At 39.2% G+C, this 18,976-nt stretch overlaps 1 protein-coding gene across 2 annotated transcripts in view; it reads left to right on the plus strand.

The window, feature by feature from the left end:
• The window catches only part of LOC135086547 (epidermal growth factor receptor-like), a 122,083-nt gene extending 106,497 nt beyond the window's left edge, over positions 1–15,586 (plus strand). Inside the window, exons 1-5 of one of the 2 annotated variants that reach the window (XM_063981284.1) lie at positions 55–244; positions 8,569–9,969; positions 10,440–10,572; positions 10,865–12,707; positions 12,903–15,586. In XM_063981284.1, coding sequence (XP_063837354.1) covers positions 106–244; positions 8,569–9,969; positions 10,440–10,572; positions 10,865–12,707; positions 12,903–13,763 — 4,377 coding nt within the window. In that variant the 5' untranslated portion in view covers positions 55–105 and the 3' untranslated portion in view covers positions 13,764–15,586. Of the gene's footprint in view, positions 1–54; positions 245–8,568; positions 9,970–10,439; positions 10,573–10,864; positions 12,708–12,902 lie in introns of those variants that run through there. The other variant, XM_063981285.1, reaches the window with a different exon arrangement.
• Positions 15,587–18,976: the final 3,390 nt, after the last annotated feature.

The raw sequence follows: 18,976 nt of genomic DNA on the forward strand, positions 1-18,976 counted from the left end.
GGATGCGCGGGCGCACCGCGGCTCTCAAACCGGGCGGGCCAGTACACGATGGAAGTTACTGCCGTACGCTTGTGTCTCGAGCGACCCCGCGAGTGATGTCGCAGCATGGTTGCTGCCCGTGTGATCCTCTGTTGCCTGTGCGTGATATATCTCGTGACCGCCGCGGCCGCCGCCCGGTCCCACCGACACCCCACACAACCTTCGCGCCATAAACCAAAACACTCGGAATTCGTTAAAGGAAAAAGTAAGTGCCCAAACCGCCCACGATTACCACAGAACTCCTGCACTTCTTACTTATATACTTTCATGTATGACCCGATAAACCAACACAAATTATACGTGCCCAGACCGTAAAATGCCACCGTAAATAAACGGGTGCGAGCTAATCGCTGGAATAAAATAAACAAAGCTTATCTCGAGGCAGCAAATGTAGCCTTATATAGCTCGGAAAGCTGGCCCGGCCGTAGGCCGTAGCTTCGTAACAGGCTGCGCTGCGCGTACGCCGACGAAACAATTAAATCTCACTTTGTATGTGACGATGTTCCTTTGAAAGGAACGAGAAACAATATCCTTTGAGATGAAAGTCTTGTGGATGGGAAGGTGTACTACTTTTGTGGAGCGTTCAACTCTCTGCGGTTGCTTGTTTCCTTTATATCTCCAAGTTATTGTGGACAATCGCTTCACTTAAGTTGCTGTATTAAGAGTTCCAGCGGCTTGGTCATCTACAATTTGGACACGAGTCGATAATTTGTTTCGCGATTTGACACGCAATACTATTTTGTTTGTATCGGTAATTTTGTAAACACGTTTCAAGTATCTGATTGTTGATCAAACTAACCAAATACTTGTAAACTGATTGTTATGAAACAAATTCAATGTAAACAAAACAGTAATATTTAGTGTTTAAAGAAACCTTTTGTATGTAAGGGGACAGAGCTGAGCTTTATTAGACCCTAGAAAAAAGGCTTAAATTCTTCTTACTGAATGTGAAACTATAGCTTACATTCCTATGACCATACGTAGATTGCCCATCAGCAATCATGCAAAAACTTCCTATGGTTTTTCTAGCGCATTCTCAATGAGATGACCTATCAAAGTAATATTACTTCGTTACTTGAAGAACACTTTTATTGATCAATATCGTCAATAGGTGCGTGGTGAAGCTTTTCTTTCGCAGATCTAGTCCCATTACGAAAGCTTTTGATAGATTCTGATCGAATATGAAGCTGCAAGGACAGCTTACTAAAGCTTAGGACTTTGAGCCGCGCTTTGATTTGACATTTCAATTTGATTTCGATCAGATAATTGTCAAGCGTGACTATAGTCTTTTTCACGTAAGATGATCCGTATGACACTTCAAGGTTATCCATATTACGCATACTACATATGCAGAATATTTTTGAAAAAATATTTGTATTTTATTAGCAATATAATAAAAAAAAATAACTACTTGTCTTGAAATAATATAGTAAAATCTGAGTTTATTGATTATATTTTAATCAAATACGATGTAAAAATATTTTTTATTTAATGTTCGCAATGTGCGAAACGGAATAGATTTAGTGCTGGGGTATTTGTTCTATAACAAAATCGATTATTTCCGCGGTTCATTAATCGATTGCAGTGAATACTTAGTTATTAAAAACATCACAAAAATCAACTATATTTTTCGATTGTTGACTTTAATAAACGCATTGAAAATAAATTAATAGTTTTTAATTTAAAGAAACAGAACCAGTACTTTTTAGGAATCGTTTTTTGAACACGAAGTCCATGGAATTTGATATTATCAATAAAAAATTGTTAAAATAATATTTGTAATTAAAAATAACATGTTTTTTGTTAAATAACACCTGTACAAAATATTTCTCTAAAAGTAGGTTTTACTAACTCTTAAAAAAAATCGATAGATAAATCGCTATGGTTTAGTTATGTGACATCTCTATAACTTTCAAACTCGAAACGTCATACGAATCATCTTAGGTGAAAAGAACTATTATAGATCAGCCATACATTCGGAGACCAAACGAGTAGATAGATGCTCTCCGACGAATTTGACTCGTGAGCGCGCACCTTAATGCTAATGGAACATGAAGCGAGGTTTCTAATTAACTGATCGGGACTCGAACCTACATTCGGGCATTTAGCACGGTGCAGTTAACAGAATTCGTCGTTTCGTCTCGACCGCGACGGCCGTAAGTCGTAACTCTAAACGTGTTTTGGCCGATTGTTACAGATTTATTGCGTAGGCTTTGAAAGCTCCATTGTTTTGCCCTATAACATGTATGGCCGCAACTGAACCTTGGAATAACGATTGACCGACATGAACTTAAGTACCACTAACTCAAATGCAAGGTTTCAGAAAGATCAGAGGGACAAATAGGCTAAAACTTTCGCTTAACAATTTAAATACTCGTATAATATAAAATTTATAAAACCATTTTGTATTAACTTAGCTACGATGGTATTTTAATAGTTAATCTCCCATAAAAACTTTTAGGGGTCTACTTATTTCTAATACGATGTTCTCTGCTCGATGTTGGCTTTTGATTTTGTTTTATTACCTTTCACTTTGCTGTCGCTGCTTATAAATTTCACTGTGAAGTAGTTCCTTGGACCATAATATATTAATAAAACAATCATTGTTTGAATTCTTTATTGGAAAATATACCAAATTGAAAGACACATGCTTAAAAACTAAACTTGCTCACATAACAGTAATCGGTTATGTCATCACATCACACATTTATAACAAGGTTCTCAGTATGGTTTGCTACTCGGCTTATAAGTTATAAGTCGTTCATACCAAACTTCAATAAGATGGCAAAGATACTCGTATGTAAAACGAAACTGTCAGTCGCAGTTATCTATACTTATAATAAATCTCTAGAGAGGTCAATTCTGTACATGAAATATATTTTCAAAATAACTATCAGGGGGTGATTAGTGATGATACTGATGCCAAAAATGCAATCAGTAAAATTTTTGTCTGTCTGTCTGTATGTTCCTTATAGAAATAAAAACTACTCGACGGATTTTAACGAAACTTGGTACAATTATTCTTCATACTCCTGGGCAGGGAAATTTTGGGAAAACGGGAGAAGTTACTCCATTTTTTAAGCTTCCGTCGCGTGTGCAGCCTTAAGCCTAAACGGCTAAACGTAGGCACTTGAAATTAGGAAGGGACGTAGCTTAGGTACCGTAGAGGTGCACTAAGAAAGGAATTCCCGAAATTCCCACGGGGACGGGAATTAGCGGGAAAATCCTTTTGTATGAAAAAATCTAAACCGCGTAAGATAGATGAAGGGGGTAAAACGGGATCCACGCGTACGAAGTCGCGGGCGGCCGCTAGTGTTTAATATGTTTATAACATTATTGAATACAATTCTGTTTGACTAGTTCCAAGAAGTAGGTACTATTCCTGAAAGAGCTTCCAGAATCCAGTAGTTAAGTAGAGTAATCCTACAATATACTTCGGCAATCATGTTTAAGATGGTTTATGTTAAGAGAAAATTAAAGGCTTAATAGTGTTGTTATGAAAAAGCTTTGCAATACCGCCAAAGTTATTGTCTCGGATCAAACACGTACTTTGCACACTACTAGAGTTAACAACTGCCCGTTGGTAAACTGTAAACACTATAGGTTTAATAATAAAGGGATTGTATTGTAGATTTCACAATAAATTGACTCCAATATACATAAATAAATGATTTCTCTGTGAGAACTTTAACGGTTGTCAGATTATTGCAACTTTGGGCTTAGACTTGCGTAAATTGTGAATTCTAATGACAATTCCTATTGACTAAATGGAGGCTTCGACGTTAATAACACCTTATTTACAGTCTTAGAAATAACTCGGTAATGGAACTCTGATATTTATGAGGTGGAGAACCAAGTTATTATATTAAAACCAATACAAAATAGTCTCTGTTGAGTAACACGTTTTTCTTTTAAAGTTGGAAAACTTTGATTCATCCTTTAATTCCAATATTTTGTTTTGCCACTCTTAATTTTAGTACAATTTTCTCCAAGTCCATACTATTTATTTATTCCATACTTATTTTCTCTTCTAATATATTTTATATCAGAAGCTGCTTTATCGGATAAAAACTAAACAGGAAAATATAGTTAATAATAGGTACAAATAAGTAGGTACTGACCAAGAAGTCTTGAACATGGCCACCCGGATAATACATCGATTTGTAGATATTGTATAATAATGATGACGTTGTTTCGACGTGCGTACTTATGTCGACGTTAGCATATGAAGTCGACAAGGGATTCAAATCTTGGTATCCCTATATTTTGGGCTTGAAAAGCCATAAATCTTGTTTGAGTATTTAAAAACTGGTTCTCATAATATAGGTTAATTTGACAGTTCCATTTATAGTCTGTCTACGAATCCAAGGCCTTTTTAATACTCACATTTTTAATAGTTTTTGGTATTTAAAACTGAACCGGCGGATTTCAGCTAGTCTGTGGATGGATGCATGAAAAACCCTGAACTTTTCTGACCTCCGTTACAAGTACAATACGAGATTTCGGAATCATGAATGTAAAGGTATTCTGAATTATTTTTCATGTAGCTGTTGATCAATATTGTTCTCCAACGGGATGTATTTGAATCTATTTTCATGCGCATATTTCACTTAAATATGATGAAGTTTCTATAAATACATAATCGATGTATAATCGCATAGATCTGTTTTGTTATTGTCTTGATATTTTAATGGAAACTGAAAACTTTACAAACTCAATGTTTAAGAAGTAGCTTTTATACTTATCATTCTGTGCCTGGGAAAACATATTTTATTGTGGTATTTATAGCCATATAACAGTCGAAAGGTTTTTTATACATAATGCAGTCGTAAACGCATCCTTGTTGCACCCAATGCTATTCTAAGAAATTGTTATTCCCATATTCCATGAAGCCTAGAAGCCTGCACGCACATGCCTTTCTTAATAGTTTTCAATTGTTCAGTATGCAGAATGCACATAATTTATTTATATGACAATAAATTATTACGAGCATATTACCATTCATGTGAATATTGAAGCATGAGAAAAACATATTTCAATCTATTAAGTTATGGGATTGTCGATAAAAGTTAAACAGGACCGTATTCACTAAGTAAGTCTTTAATAAGTATGTTTATTTTAGTAATTTTATTCAAAGATATAAAGGTCATAATACGCCCTCAAAAGTTGCATCGAGGAGAACAATAATCATAAAATAGTGCGCCCACGCATGTTTTAGGCTAGCCTTTGCCCGCGACTGCGCTCGTCCATTTCCGTATTTATTTCCGTGATCCAATAATATTTGTTAATTTAAAAAAATCTTGAATCAGTAAACATGACTTGTATATGAAAAAATGGATACAAATTTGCAATAGCAAAATCTTTTGATTCGAATAATTGAATCCATCAGTCAATGAGAATGAATTGCACATATTTCATGCAATAAATAAAAATAGTAAACTGGAATATACTTATCTAACCACATATTTAGTTAATAACATCAACGCAAGGGCAACTCGTTAAAAACGAACTAAGTTCATTAAAAATCTGTTAATTGACTCGAACCATTAATTATTGAATCGCAAACGGGCGAACTGCGTATTTCCAATTCTCGTTTTAGTTTTGAACTGTGAAGTAACGGCTGAATCAGATTTTATAAGCTTATAATGATATGCATAACTCATGCTTAGGCTGGTTATGAACCCACTAATACCACGCGTCCGATGACACTCGGCTATTGGGCAGTATTTTATGAAGATTGGATGTAATTTACACCAATAAATTATTTTTTACAGGCATATGATATGCGGCAGAGGTAAGTAAAGAATATTCAGATGTTAATTATAGAGTTTCTTCTAGTAGCAATTGGTAGTATGAATAGAGGACTCTAGAAGAATACAACAAATAAATCTCAACACACACTTTCAGCAAATGTAAAGTCGAAAATAACTTTTGTCAATTTTAAACCTACAAAACTTACTGCAGATGTTCAAAGCTATACCTACTATACATTTTTAAATCACGTAGGTATGCTATTTCACTTTCGTGGAAAAGTCTGGTTTGCCGACGATAAAAATGTCAGCCTGCCGATTCATTGCTGGCTTGCTTCACTCGGCCCCCAAAACGGCCGTACGAACACAGCGAACATGCGCCGGAGTGGATTTTGTAGTGAAAGGTCGATCGGTTGAACAAACTGGTTCCAATGCTTCAGAATGCAAGTAACTGGATAAAAACACAACGTTAAGACAAACCAGTCGTGGGTGTAGTGCGGGCAGCGAAAGATTGCTTGAAGAGTCTGAGACATGAACTTTGAGTTGAAATGAACGGCCATAGCATTATTATTTAACTTTTGTATTGTATTTTCCTTTTGTTGACTTTTTATTACGTTGACCAAATTTTAATGAAAAGATTGCATCTTAGGTGAGAAAACCTCTTACCTCCTTAGTAACCTTTTCCATCCTTGTTGATGATCGTACTAATTTACTATTTAAGTCTCTACCTACGTGAAAATCAAAGATGTGGGTGCGAGTAAAATCTCATTAAAGTATTTTGCTTCTCCAAGTAAGGATTACTGCACATTCTGAGTACGAAATCTTTTTTAAGAAGAAACTAGAAATATTTCTGGGATCGAAACTAGCCTATCTATGGGATTATTTTTTGCTATTCTCTTGTATGTTATGACAGTAAAATAGTTTAGCTGACCACTCTCACTATAACAAATGGTTAGATCCAAATCGGTGCAGCCAACGCGACGACACATGAATGCTATCGTTCATGTCATCGCGGTACATTTGGGTCGACCGGACACCACAAACAGAGGTCTACTCCGAATTCCGAAAACGATCCATGTATTCGCATATCTATCTCTTCCACTCATTGCAATCTATGTTTACTGCGTGAGAGAGAAATTGACTTTACTTGACATATCGAAAGTACTCAAACGACTGGCCGGTGATTTCTACACCCAAATCTAACGGCCAAATTCAAAAACTAACACCCGTATTCACAATCATTACTATGAGGTCTCACAGTGCGCGTGGACGCACTGGGTGACACACGAACCAGTCACAGAGCTCTATTCAATGCTGTGCGTTCGATTTGCTGCTTCACTTAAGCAAGCATCGTTTGTGAATACGGGCGTAAGTATTACTAAGAATTTAGAAAGAATAAAACTAAAGTTGTCATATTAAAATGTATATATTTTGTCTCTGGAGACTGCGGAATATGACTTTACATGCAGGAGAAAATAACAGTTCATATAAACACGTTTCTGTTGCTACCCAAATTCCACATAGGCGATCCAGCAGGTTCATCAAGCCAACGTCAAGCCTTATAATTAAATCTGTATAATCTCGATGATACATATTAATGAGCAGAACCAATTCATTAGAACTTATCAGAACTCGAGCCTTAATAACTCAAAATATTTTAAAACAGTGATATCTCCGAGTTTCTAAATTCCTAAGCAAACGTATCATTATGACGGTAACGATACACCTCTTCTGTATAACTACGGATAAAAAACGAGTCTATTATTTAGTCGAGCAGGTAAAATTTACCTTGCACCTTGAATACCTTATTATTTCTATAGAGTTCCCTCACACAAAAAACTTTGCTTTGTCTGGACACTCAAAGGTTCAGCGTAAAAGCTTAAATAATACTTTTAAACCTTAAGTTGGAGCATTAAGATACAATTTTGATTTTCACTTGGATGAAGAGGCTTCACTATCTACGCATCTTTTGTGTTTTACAAGTTACTAAAGGTTCCGAAAATGGAACTTCACATGGCAAAACCACACTTGACTAAAAGCTATGAAGAGCAGAAATATATGATACCTTTCATATTAGATTGTGTGATTGATTCGTGGTTTAAAATTAGTTTTTCAAATTGTAGGTATGTTATTTCGTAAACGGAACATCAACATGCGATCTAAAACAACTATAACATCACAATTGTGTATTATTGTACGTTGTAAAAACAAGCTGATCAACGGTAAACTTGTGCGACAGAATCTAGTTATTTGTTGTCCACCGTCGGCTCTGGTCCATAGGTGCGCTTTTGTCGGCAACACAGCGTTCGCTGTGACTATTTTCATAGTTTAGTCACGAATAGCGGTGCTACGTGTGTCGTAGTGGCGTAAACTGGCTCTGCGCCCGCCCACACGGCACGCCTCTTCGTTACGCTCGGCTCCTAACATGTCGATAAGACCTACAAATACATTGTTTTTATTAAATGTATTGACAACCTCCCAATTAAATAGACCCGGTGTTGAACATTTATACACTGCTCCTAAAGCAAGCGCTCTTTGATTGTTATCGGCAAAATAGATATAATGACGTAGTTTAATCGATCGTTAAGCTCGATCATGATTCATATTTTTGCTAAAAATATTTCCTTCTTCGAAACATTTCTGAGAAAAATAAGCGTCATGCAGCAAAGCCTCGATTCTTAGAATCTAATACTTCGAAAGTTATCTTAGATGTAACTTTAAAATAGTGCACCATCTTCATTAGATGTATCTTATTAATGTATCATTTTCTTTGTTTCAGTATGCATTGGGACGAACGGTCGCATGTCGGTTCCATCGAACCGAGACACCCACTACCGGAATCTTCGCGATCGCTTCACAAACTGTACATACGTCGACGGGAACCTCGAGCTGACATGGCTTGGAAACGAGAACATGGACCTCTCCTTTCTAAAGTACATCCGAGAAGTCACGGGTTACGTCCTGATTTCGTACGTGAACGTCAAGCACATTGTCTTGCCGCAACTGCAAATCATCCGCGGCAGGACACTTTTCAAACTCAATATCCGAGAAGAACAATTCTCTCTCTTGGTGACCATGTCCACAGCATTCACACTCGAGCTGCCGGCGCTGCGAGACGTCCTCCGGGGAAGTGTCGGCATCTATAATAACTACAATCTTTGCCATGTTAAAACCATAAACTGGGACGAGATCATTACCGGCACCAACGCAACATACGTTTATGCTTATGACTTCCAAGCGGCTGAAAGGGATTGTCCGCGATGCCATCCAAGTTGCGAAGCCGGCTGCTGGGGTGAAGGTCCCCAGAACTGCCAAAAGTTCTCTAAAACGAACTGCAGCCCCCAGTGTGACCAAGGTCGCTGTTTTGGCCCTAACCCACGGGACTGCTGCAATGCTTTTTGCGCTGGAGGATGCACGGGTCCTTTGCCTAGCCAGTGTCTTGCCTGCCGGAACTTTTACGATGAAGGAACTTGCTCACAAGAATGCCCTCGAATGCAAAAGTACAATCCCACGAATTATTCGTGGGAACCAAACCCTAATGGAAAGTATGCATACGGTGCAACTTGTGTTAGAAATTGCCCAGAGCATCTACTCAAAGATAATGGAGCTTGTGTGAGAAGTTGCCCGCCAAACAAGACAGCTGTGAATGGAGAATGCATACCATGCAATGTGACATGCCCAAAAACTTGCCGAGCAGAAAAACCGATTCATTCGGGCAATATTGAAAGCTTTAGAGACTGCACAATCATAGATGGTTCGATTGAGATTCTGGAAATGACATTTACTGGATTCCAGCATGTTAATCCCGACTATTCCTTTGGTGAGCGTTACCCAAAGATGGAGCCAGATGCGCTAGAAGTGTTCAGCACAGTGCGAGAAGTGACCGGATATCTGAACGTTCAGGCTCACCATCCCAATTTCACCAGTCTATCCTATTTCCGCAACTTAGAAGTTATAGGAGGGCGACAAGTGGTAGAGAACCTTTTTGCCTCCTTGTACATAGTAAAAACTTCTCTTGAATCCTTGGGACTGAAATCTCTGAAAAGAGTAAACTCTGGCGCAATAGCAATTATGGAAAACAGAAACCTATGCTTCGCTGACAGGATCGCTTGGAATAAATTGGTGAAATCTAAAGACCATAAACAAATCATACAGAACAATAGCGATTTGAGATCATGTGGTGAGTTAGCTATGTCATAGTTTTAATTTATGAGGATCCTCATAGTTTACACTTAGACATAAGTAATTTAAGCCTGAGCGACTTGTCATTTGATTTTTTATGATTCCCTTTCATTTATTTATGATTTTCTTTCCATTTTTGTAAATGTTCTATTTGTCTCATTTTGCAAGCGAATGCTCCTAATAAGTTTCATAACAACTAACCCAACTAACTGCAAATGCTATATTAAGCTGTGCGTTTCTTTAATCCCGAAAAGGACCAATGAATATGAACCTTTCACCACAATAATTCACATTCTTTGGTCTCTGACTTAATTTATTTTCATCAAAAAACACATAAGGAAGCAGAACGATTTTTCTGCTTTCATTACCAGTATTAATTTTGATGTGTTTTTTGTAGAAACAATTGAGTTTTCGGGAACGACAACAGCGAATTTTATTTCTTGTTCTTATAAATACATTATTTAACAGAAAAAGCAAACTTGGTGTGCGATCCTCAATGCTTGGCGGACGGCTGCTGGGGACCCGGACCTGATCAGTGCCTCTCCTGCCTAAACTACAAGTTTGGCGAAATATGTATCCAGAACTGCAGTGTGAAACCTGGGTAGGTGTTTTCTCAGTATTAGTAGAAGCACTCAAATAATAACGAAATTATAGCTAAGCGAATATCACACACAATAAAAACAATTGCCTAAAACCATGCACTACTCAAAACCCACAGACCTTCTGAATCTTGCAAACTTATTACCATAACAAAGCCGGATAGCGCGTAGGTAGACTTCTGTACCGGTTTCACCTCAAAATACTTGCCGACCTCATTATACAATAAGTAGTAACCGCTCTCTACATTTTGTTACATTAACATTGTAATGCAAGTTTTATTACTCTCATTTCAGGTTGTACAAAGCGGGTCCGAAGACTTGCAGGCAGTGTGATGCAGAATGCTTAGATGGCTGTACAGGACCAAGTCCCGCGAACTGCACCAGGTGTAAGAATGTTCGCGATGGCCCATTCTGCGTCGCCGAATGCTTAGAAACAAGATACCCTTCAGAGAACGGCACGTGCGAACCATGCCACGTCAACTGCCACAATGGCTGCACTGGACCAAAGAATACCGTAGGCGAAGGAGGCTGCAACTCTTGCAAAAAAGCCATTATTAGCGTAGAAGCAACGGTTGAGAAATGCCTGGCTGAGAACGAACTGTGCCCAGATGGGTATTATAACGAGTGGGTAGGCAACGTCAAGCCTTTAGAAGGCAAAGTAAAAGTCGTCTGTCGCAAGTGTCACCCACTGTGCAAAAAATGTACCGGTTTCGGTATTCACGAGCAAGTCTGTAAAGTCTGCAATGGCTTCAAGAGAGGTGACCAATGCGAGGAAGAATGTCCCACAGACCATTTCACCGACGAGGAATTCAGGACATGCACACCGTGTCACAGCGAGTGCCGCGGTTGCACTGGTCCCTCCTCCACTGATTGTATTAAATGCCAAAATCTAAAAATTTTCCTTACTGAAGGCAATAACTTTGACAACACTTCAGCTTTCAATTGCACAGATACGTGCCCAGAAAACTTTCCTCATAAGATATTCTTTGACGAATTGTTACAAAATCCGATCGACGAACCTTACTGCTCAGAGTTAGCCAATGGTCTCATCCCTAATTTGACGACAGCAAGGACTCCTACAGTTCTAATCATAATCCTGGTTTTAGCTTTATTGCTTTTGGTGATTCTCGGTATAATAGGTTATACCTGTCGTCAAAAAGCAAAAGCTAACAAAGAAGCAGTAAAAATGACTTTAGTACTGACTGGATGTGAAGACAACGAACCTTTACGACCGACAAATGTAAAGCCAAACTTAGCCAAGCTGAGAATAGTCAAGGAAGCAGAACTTCGCCGGGGTGGCATGCTAGGTTTTGGAGCATTTGGTAAAGTGTACAAAGGTGTTTGGGTGCCAGAAGGCGAAAACGTCAAGATTCCTGTAGCCATAAAAGTTCTGAAAGAAGGCACCGGTGCCAATTCTAGCAAAGAATTCTTAGAGGAAGCTTATATCATGGCCAGTGTAGAGCACCCTAATCTTTTGCAATTATTAGCAGTTTGTATGACTAACCAGATGATGCTTATTACCCAGTTGATGCCTCTAGGGTGTTTACTTGACTACGTAAGAACACACAAAGAGAAAATAGGATCCAAAGCATTTTTGAACTGGTGCACCCAAATTGCGCGAGGTATGTCATATTTAGAAGAGAAGAGATTAGTGCACAGAGATTTGGCCGCAAGAAATGTTTTAGTACAAACGCCGAATTGTGTTAAAATTACAGATTTCGGTTTAGCAAAACTTTTAGACATAAACGAAGACGAGTACAAAGCGGCTGGAGGCAAAATGCCCATCAAATGGTTAGCGTTGGAATGCATTCAGCATAGGATATTTACGCACAAGAGTGACGTTTGGGCTTTCGGTGTTACGATATGGGAAATACTAAGCTATGGCGCTCGCCCATACGAGAACATATCGGCGCGGAATGTGCCAGAATTAATTGAAAATGGTCTGAAATTACCACAACCGGGTATATGCACGTTGGACATTTACTGCATAATGGTCTCATGTTGGATGTTGGACGCCGACAGTAGACCGACATTCAAGCAGCTGGCTGACACCTTTGCGGAAATGGCGAGAGATCCGGGCAGATATCTCGTTATTCCAGGAGATAAATTCATGCGTCTCCCGTCCTACTCTACTCAGGTAAATATTTAGATACTCTATTTTACTCTTGATCAGATACAATTCATAATGTGGTTGCAATGTGGTCACTGAATATAACTAACTGTAGCAGTTTAGTTCGTCGACTAATGTCATAATTCTGATTGTTGAGTAAACTTATTTGACATAATTACTTACCTACCTTGTTATTTACGGTGATATGTTTTCTTATTTCAGGATGAGAAGGAGTTAATAAGGAACTTATCCTCAGCCATGGAAGGTCCCGAACCACTCGTTGAAGCAGACGAATATCTGCAACCCAAGTTCCAAACGGTTCCTGGTACCGCTACTACGTCAGTAGTCAGTGTCGGGATAGAGACACAAACGAGCTCTCTTAAACCGTGCACATCATCTTCGTGGGCTAACAATGTCACAAGCCCAGATGGCGTGACCACAGACGGTTCCAACAAACCTGAAACGTGGGATCACGAGTTGCTAAGATACAACCAAACCAACCCAGATGGCTCAGAACTACGACACTACTACAACCACGGCGTATGTGCCTCAGACAGCTCCAGCTCAAGGTATTGCAGCGACCCTATGAAGGTCCGCGCGGAGTGCACTTTAGAAGCTAACTTCGACGCCATGTCGAAAGCTAAAGAAGCACAAGTGGGGAACCTGAAGTTGAATTTGCCACTGGACGAGGACGATTATTTGATGCCTTCGCCACAGCACAATCAGAACGCATCGACGTATATGGACTTGATAGGGGAGGGCGGGGAAATTGAGGAAGGTCAAGACGAGAAGGAGTTGCGTTATAGCAGTTTCGTGGGACCGAAGCGGTGTGTGGATAACCCGGAGTACTTGATGTCGGAGGAGAACGTGCCGGCGCAGACTCTGGGTATCCCTACGGAGCCGGTGCCCCTGGAGTCGATGTGCGTGAGCGAGGGCAGCGGGAGCGAGAGCACGCCGCGGCCCGGCACCAGCAAGTACCTGCCGCAGCGGTCGGTCGAGGAGGAATCCATGTCCGACCACGAGTACTACAACGATCTCCAGCGCGAACTGCAGCCCCTCCGAAGAAACGAGACCACAGTGTGAGTGCAACATTGCCACAGTGTGATATTACAACGTATAGACTGATCTCCCGCGACTATTAACTCTAAAGTAAGCGCGCCCGCGCACCCCCTGTGCCATTGGTGTGATGGCTAGTGTTAGCTTGTTGATATAAATCGACTAAGAATTTTATTAGTTTTTAAGGACCATTTTTGTTAAATTTTTCTACCTAAAAATGTAAAGGAACTGTTATAATATGTATTAGTAATATGCATAAAATATTATTTCATTTTAGGTGCTCGCACGATGCTCTTAACAATATATAAGTTATTTATTAATTTAGTTATAAGGAAGGCTATGTTTACGTTACTCGTATGCTGTAGCGTTAAGTAGCTAGGCGAGTGTTATTTTTATTTTAAACTGTGATAATTAGTTTAATTTTAATACGACGGAGACCATGAAACGAGCTGAGTGTAAAAGGCTTGGTAGGGACGTATTTGTAGATGGTGTTGCCATTGACTATGTACTTAAGAGGAGCCGCAGCTGCTTAGTCTTTTTCAGTGGATTTTTCTGTTTTTTTGCCATTTAATAGCACTAGAGCAAAGATTTAGCGCTATTTTAGGAACTAAACAGGAATAATGTACGTTTGTATGACTAAGTGCTTTCTGAAATTTCCTCTTAAGGGTGCGTGGACACGAGCGGTCGCTCAAATACATTCACAAACCCATTGTGAATATTTAAATAATATTCCATAAACATTCCTCTTGTAAAACTACAATTTCCACGATCATTACCGATATATTCCAATCTCATTCCTCTAATATCGTTAAGTAACGAATAAATACGTAGATGAATTTATAATTAATCTCCATTATCAAGCAAGCCAGTAATCATATTCTTGCCGTTTAATATTGATTTTAATCAATAGCTAATACATGCATTTTAGCTAACTTGCCTTTTACTCAGTCTACGTGCAAATTTCAATTTGTATATTATTTCTTATACTTGTACATATACATTATTTGTTTAATATAAACTGTAAACTTGATAAATTTTTACAGCAGGCCACAAAAGACATAAATTTTAAGTTAACTATATTATTTTATATGAGCTGTCTCTTAGCACAAAAAAGCTCAAATTCCCAACTTAATGCAAATATAACTATACATTTTACCTATTATTAATTAGTTAAGTGTTTGTTTTATAGTTAGACCAAACCACATTTGCCATGTATTTGTAAATAATATTAAATTGCTACGCTATTGTACATAAAAGTAGTGATCAGATATCAAATTATTGTATGTACTTGCATATAAAATAAAGTTTTTAAATGTAATATAATGAATCATTTGCTCTTTTGAAGCTCTAAATTTTATTGTGCCATCGAATATGAAATAGATATAAATCTACGGATAAATACATATAAAGACAAATTATATATGCTACTTGTTTTAGTCTGCGTCAGTAGAGTTAGGTCATCTTCGTAATAATAATTACTTATTAAAAATCTACTTAAAATATTGGATTGTCTCAGTGATCTCAATGTTGCAGTCAATTTCATTCACATCACTATAGACAATGAAAATTCAGTGTATATGTATGTTAGTCGTCATTTGTTGCAAGATAGCTAATTTCTATTGTAGCGGACTATGTTTATATGCATGACATAAAGTCATATGTTGTTGTATGTTGATGTCATGTATAAGTAAACATATTATTGTGTTGCACGATTGCATTTCGTCGAATACAAATGTATGATAAGTTTTACATGGCTAACATATTGTTTGTGTGTAGATATACTATGCGTCTTGGGGTAACGACGCGATTTATGTTGGTACTTGTACCTTTATAAATGAAAATTAAATAAACACGTCTGTTTTATTTCATTCCTTACTCTTTAGATTTATTTTTGAGCCTCTATTTCCAGTAGGGGCTATACTCGTATTTAAATAGGAACACCGTTAAAAACATTTTAAACACTCAATACATAACTACCTATGTATAGGTCTCGCATCTTTCGAAAAATAACACTACCTTTGTTAAATAATTAGATATTCATGAAAACTATTTTTATTGCTATTCATAAATAATTTCTTGAGGTAGGCCTCTCACACACTTGCGTCTTGTCGTCGAGTCAACGCGCGCGGCGCTTGCGCAGCCAACACAGCCTGAGCCCCGATTACAATTGGGGACTCATGCAATTTGATCACATTAAATTTTTCTTTAATTTAGAAACTTAATGCCTGTAAATCAGCCTTTATAAACTTGTCTAAAAAAGTGCTGCGCGGGTGCTGTCAGTCAACGACGCTGTGGGGTCCTAAGCTCCAAAAATACCACAATTTTATGTTACGTATGAGTCATAGTCAAAATTTTCTTAAATATAGATAGACCTTAAAATAAAGAAAACTTAAAATTAATAATCCGTACTCTCCTGGCACATCTGCAGCGGTTCTGCATACTCAAAACAAGGGTGTCAATATCCTGTTGTGGAATACTGTCCCAAGACCTGCTAAGATTCAAGAAAAGTTGGTTTTCATTTATTTATTTTATAGAAACCAACAGCGATACATTGAAGATGTTAGTTATAAGATTTAGACTGTTCATGCACAATATCTTTAGGGAAATTCCTAAGAGCTCTTTTCTGAAGTATATCCCAGGCATGGTCAAAAGGATTTAAATCAGGGGATTGTGCAGACCAGTCGCAACGGCGCCTGCTCTGAGTTCCATTTTTTCCGTGGCAGCATGTCTGGTAAAACTTCTCGCACCCCTCTTTTCCAGAACATGTCTGCTAAGCGTTGCGCCTTCCGCCACCGCTTCCTCAGATGTAAGTCTGTGTCATCAAATTCCCCGATACAAGGCAGATCGACCGAATCATATTCTTTTAGGAAGCTCTTCAAAGCTTCCTAAAAGCTTCCTAAAATATGATTCGGCGTTAACGACTCTCTCGTTGTCTGATCCACTGACACATGAGACAATGGGCGACTATTGACCATGTTCTCCACCTCCGCCATTAACGTCGATAACGTTTCCTCTTTTAGGGCTCTCTCTCCGATGACAATTTTAAGCAGTTTAGTTTAAGGCGTACACTGACTGGAATTAAGAGGTCGTAATAGGCCTGCTGGCCAGTGCCGCGAATGCCATTCTTCTTAGACCCATTATTAGGGAGTCTGTAGACAACGATGGGACTATCTCTATGTTTACTGCATGAACTAAAAGATAAATAACGCGCCATACCTTTTTTCGCGTCGCCTTCCTACAGCTACTTCCTTGGGCCCGAAAAGGTCTAGTCCGCAGTAAGTAAATGGACAATTATGGTGCGCCAACCGAGAATGTGGAAAATCTCTCATACGTGGAATTCCTGGAGTGCATTTTCTTATTCTGCACAACACGCTTCAACACGCGGCCTTCACGTGATGGTGCCTCACTATAAGGCGTGCCACGCGGTGTCGTCCATCCAGTATGACGGGCCTTTTCATCTCCAAGTTAACATCTGCTGCGTCAATGCAACCTCCAACTCTAAGCAAACCCTGCTCATCTTCAAAGGGAGTTAAGGTTAGTAACCCGCTACTGCGATCTACACATTTTCCATTCCTTAATGCTGTGATCTCACCGCTAAAGGTGTCCATCTGCGCCTGTTTTATCAACAGATATTTAGCTTGTCTCATTGTATCACAATTTACCGGTAAGTCCTCTTGATATGTTTACGGGCAGCAAGTAAAACAACCGATACGAACTCAAGCTGGTTTATTACTAAGTCAACGGTCGCGACACCTTTACATTTATATCCGTTGGATAGTTTTTGGTATACCCACATATACATCACCTCTGCACTTGTCAATAAACTTGAGTGCGACCGCCGTAGCTCTCCAGGCAAAGCCAGGACAAGAAACGATCTGGATCAGGCACAGGTAAGGCCTCAAGTGAATTTCCCATAACCATGACGTAACCCGACTGCATTTGTTCTGTTTCAGGTTGAACCATACCTGCGGGCCATGATGTTTCAACGCCGTACAGGAAAGAAGGCCCCGTGAACCATTCGGCGCGAAAATAATTCGTCGAGAGTTGTTCGTGACTGTCTCCGTAGAAGCGTTCTGTTGCCTTAGCTGAACAGTAGAGTCGTCGCGACGGTTGAAAACTGGATAATGCAGCAACTTATGATGAGATAGACCACAGTTGTCTAGGTCGCACACAGGCGCAGTGCAAGTTTCTGAAACAGAGTCCGCTGCGCTTCACGTGATTCCATCTGGTCGTACGTAGAGCTTTAGTAAAGCGCTTGCATTCCAACAGCGTATGGTTTGCTTTACGACAAAACTGACATTTGTTGACATCTTGTTGTTCAGAATGTAACAACACTGCTTCCGGACGGTTGGTTGAAATGTCACGTAGTCTATACTTGGTCTGGTAGTAGCGTGATTCCATGCAGTAGGTATTGGACGTAGTCGATATCTTTATAGCTTCTTCTTTTAGAAAATCTGATAGCATAAGTAAGCGAGGCATCTTTCCTTCAGTGATCAGTGGAAAACTAAAGTCTGACCATTTTGATACGAGCACTGTCGGTAGTTTTGCAAGTATGTTTGAGACTATGTTCATACCTTGTAAATATTCCTCTCGCTTCAATGTTCGAATAGCCTCTATCAGATTTTGTACCTTCACAGCGAATGGCTCTATGTCTCTCTGATAATCGCTCGGCAAGGTTGGTAATTTCTTTATGTACAACAGTACCCTTGAAATTATCAGATCTGGATTACCCAACCTCAGCTCAAGAGTAGACATAATAGTTATTGGTGACAATGCCACAATGATAAATAGAGCCGAACTGCTTCCTTTGCGGCTCCACGCAGGCATTTTCTCAACCGCCATTGGTTCTCTTTAGGTGTGAAGTTCCATACTTCAGCTGACTCGTAGTATGATCCTTTACATGGTAGCCATTCTATCGGGTCTCCGTAAAATTCTGGGAGATCTCGTGGCGTGCATATACGGCTAATAGGTTACCGTTGTTGGTGTTTGCAGCAGAGATAGCCGCAATGTCTCTAAGTACAGCGGCCAACATGTGCACCGTGCCAGCATTTTTTCATAGGTGCTGACTCTTGATGTGGTACTGAAGAGCACAACTTGTCCGGTTGGGGTCCATTATCGTGGACAAGTTGCTCCTTTTCATGTTGCTCAAGCCATTGCGTCACACTATCGGCATTCTCGTGAAGCCGAAGGCTATTTGCGGGATATTCATCCTCAAGTTCCGCAATATCCGCCTCCAACTG

The sequence above is a fragment of the Ostrinia nubilalis genome, chromosome Z, assembly GCF_963855985.1.
Source record: "Ostrinia nubilalis chromosome Z, ilOstNubi1.1, whole genome shotgun sequence".
NCBI lineage: Eukaryota > Metazoa > Arthropoda > Insecta > Lepidoptera > Crambidae > Ostrinia > Ostrinia nubilalis.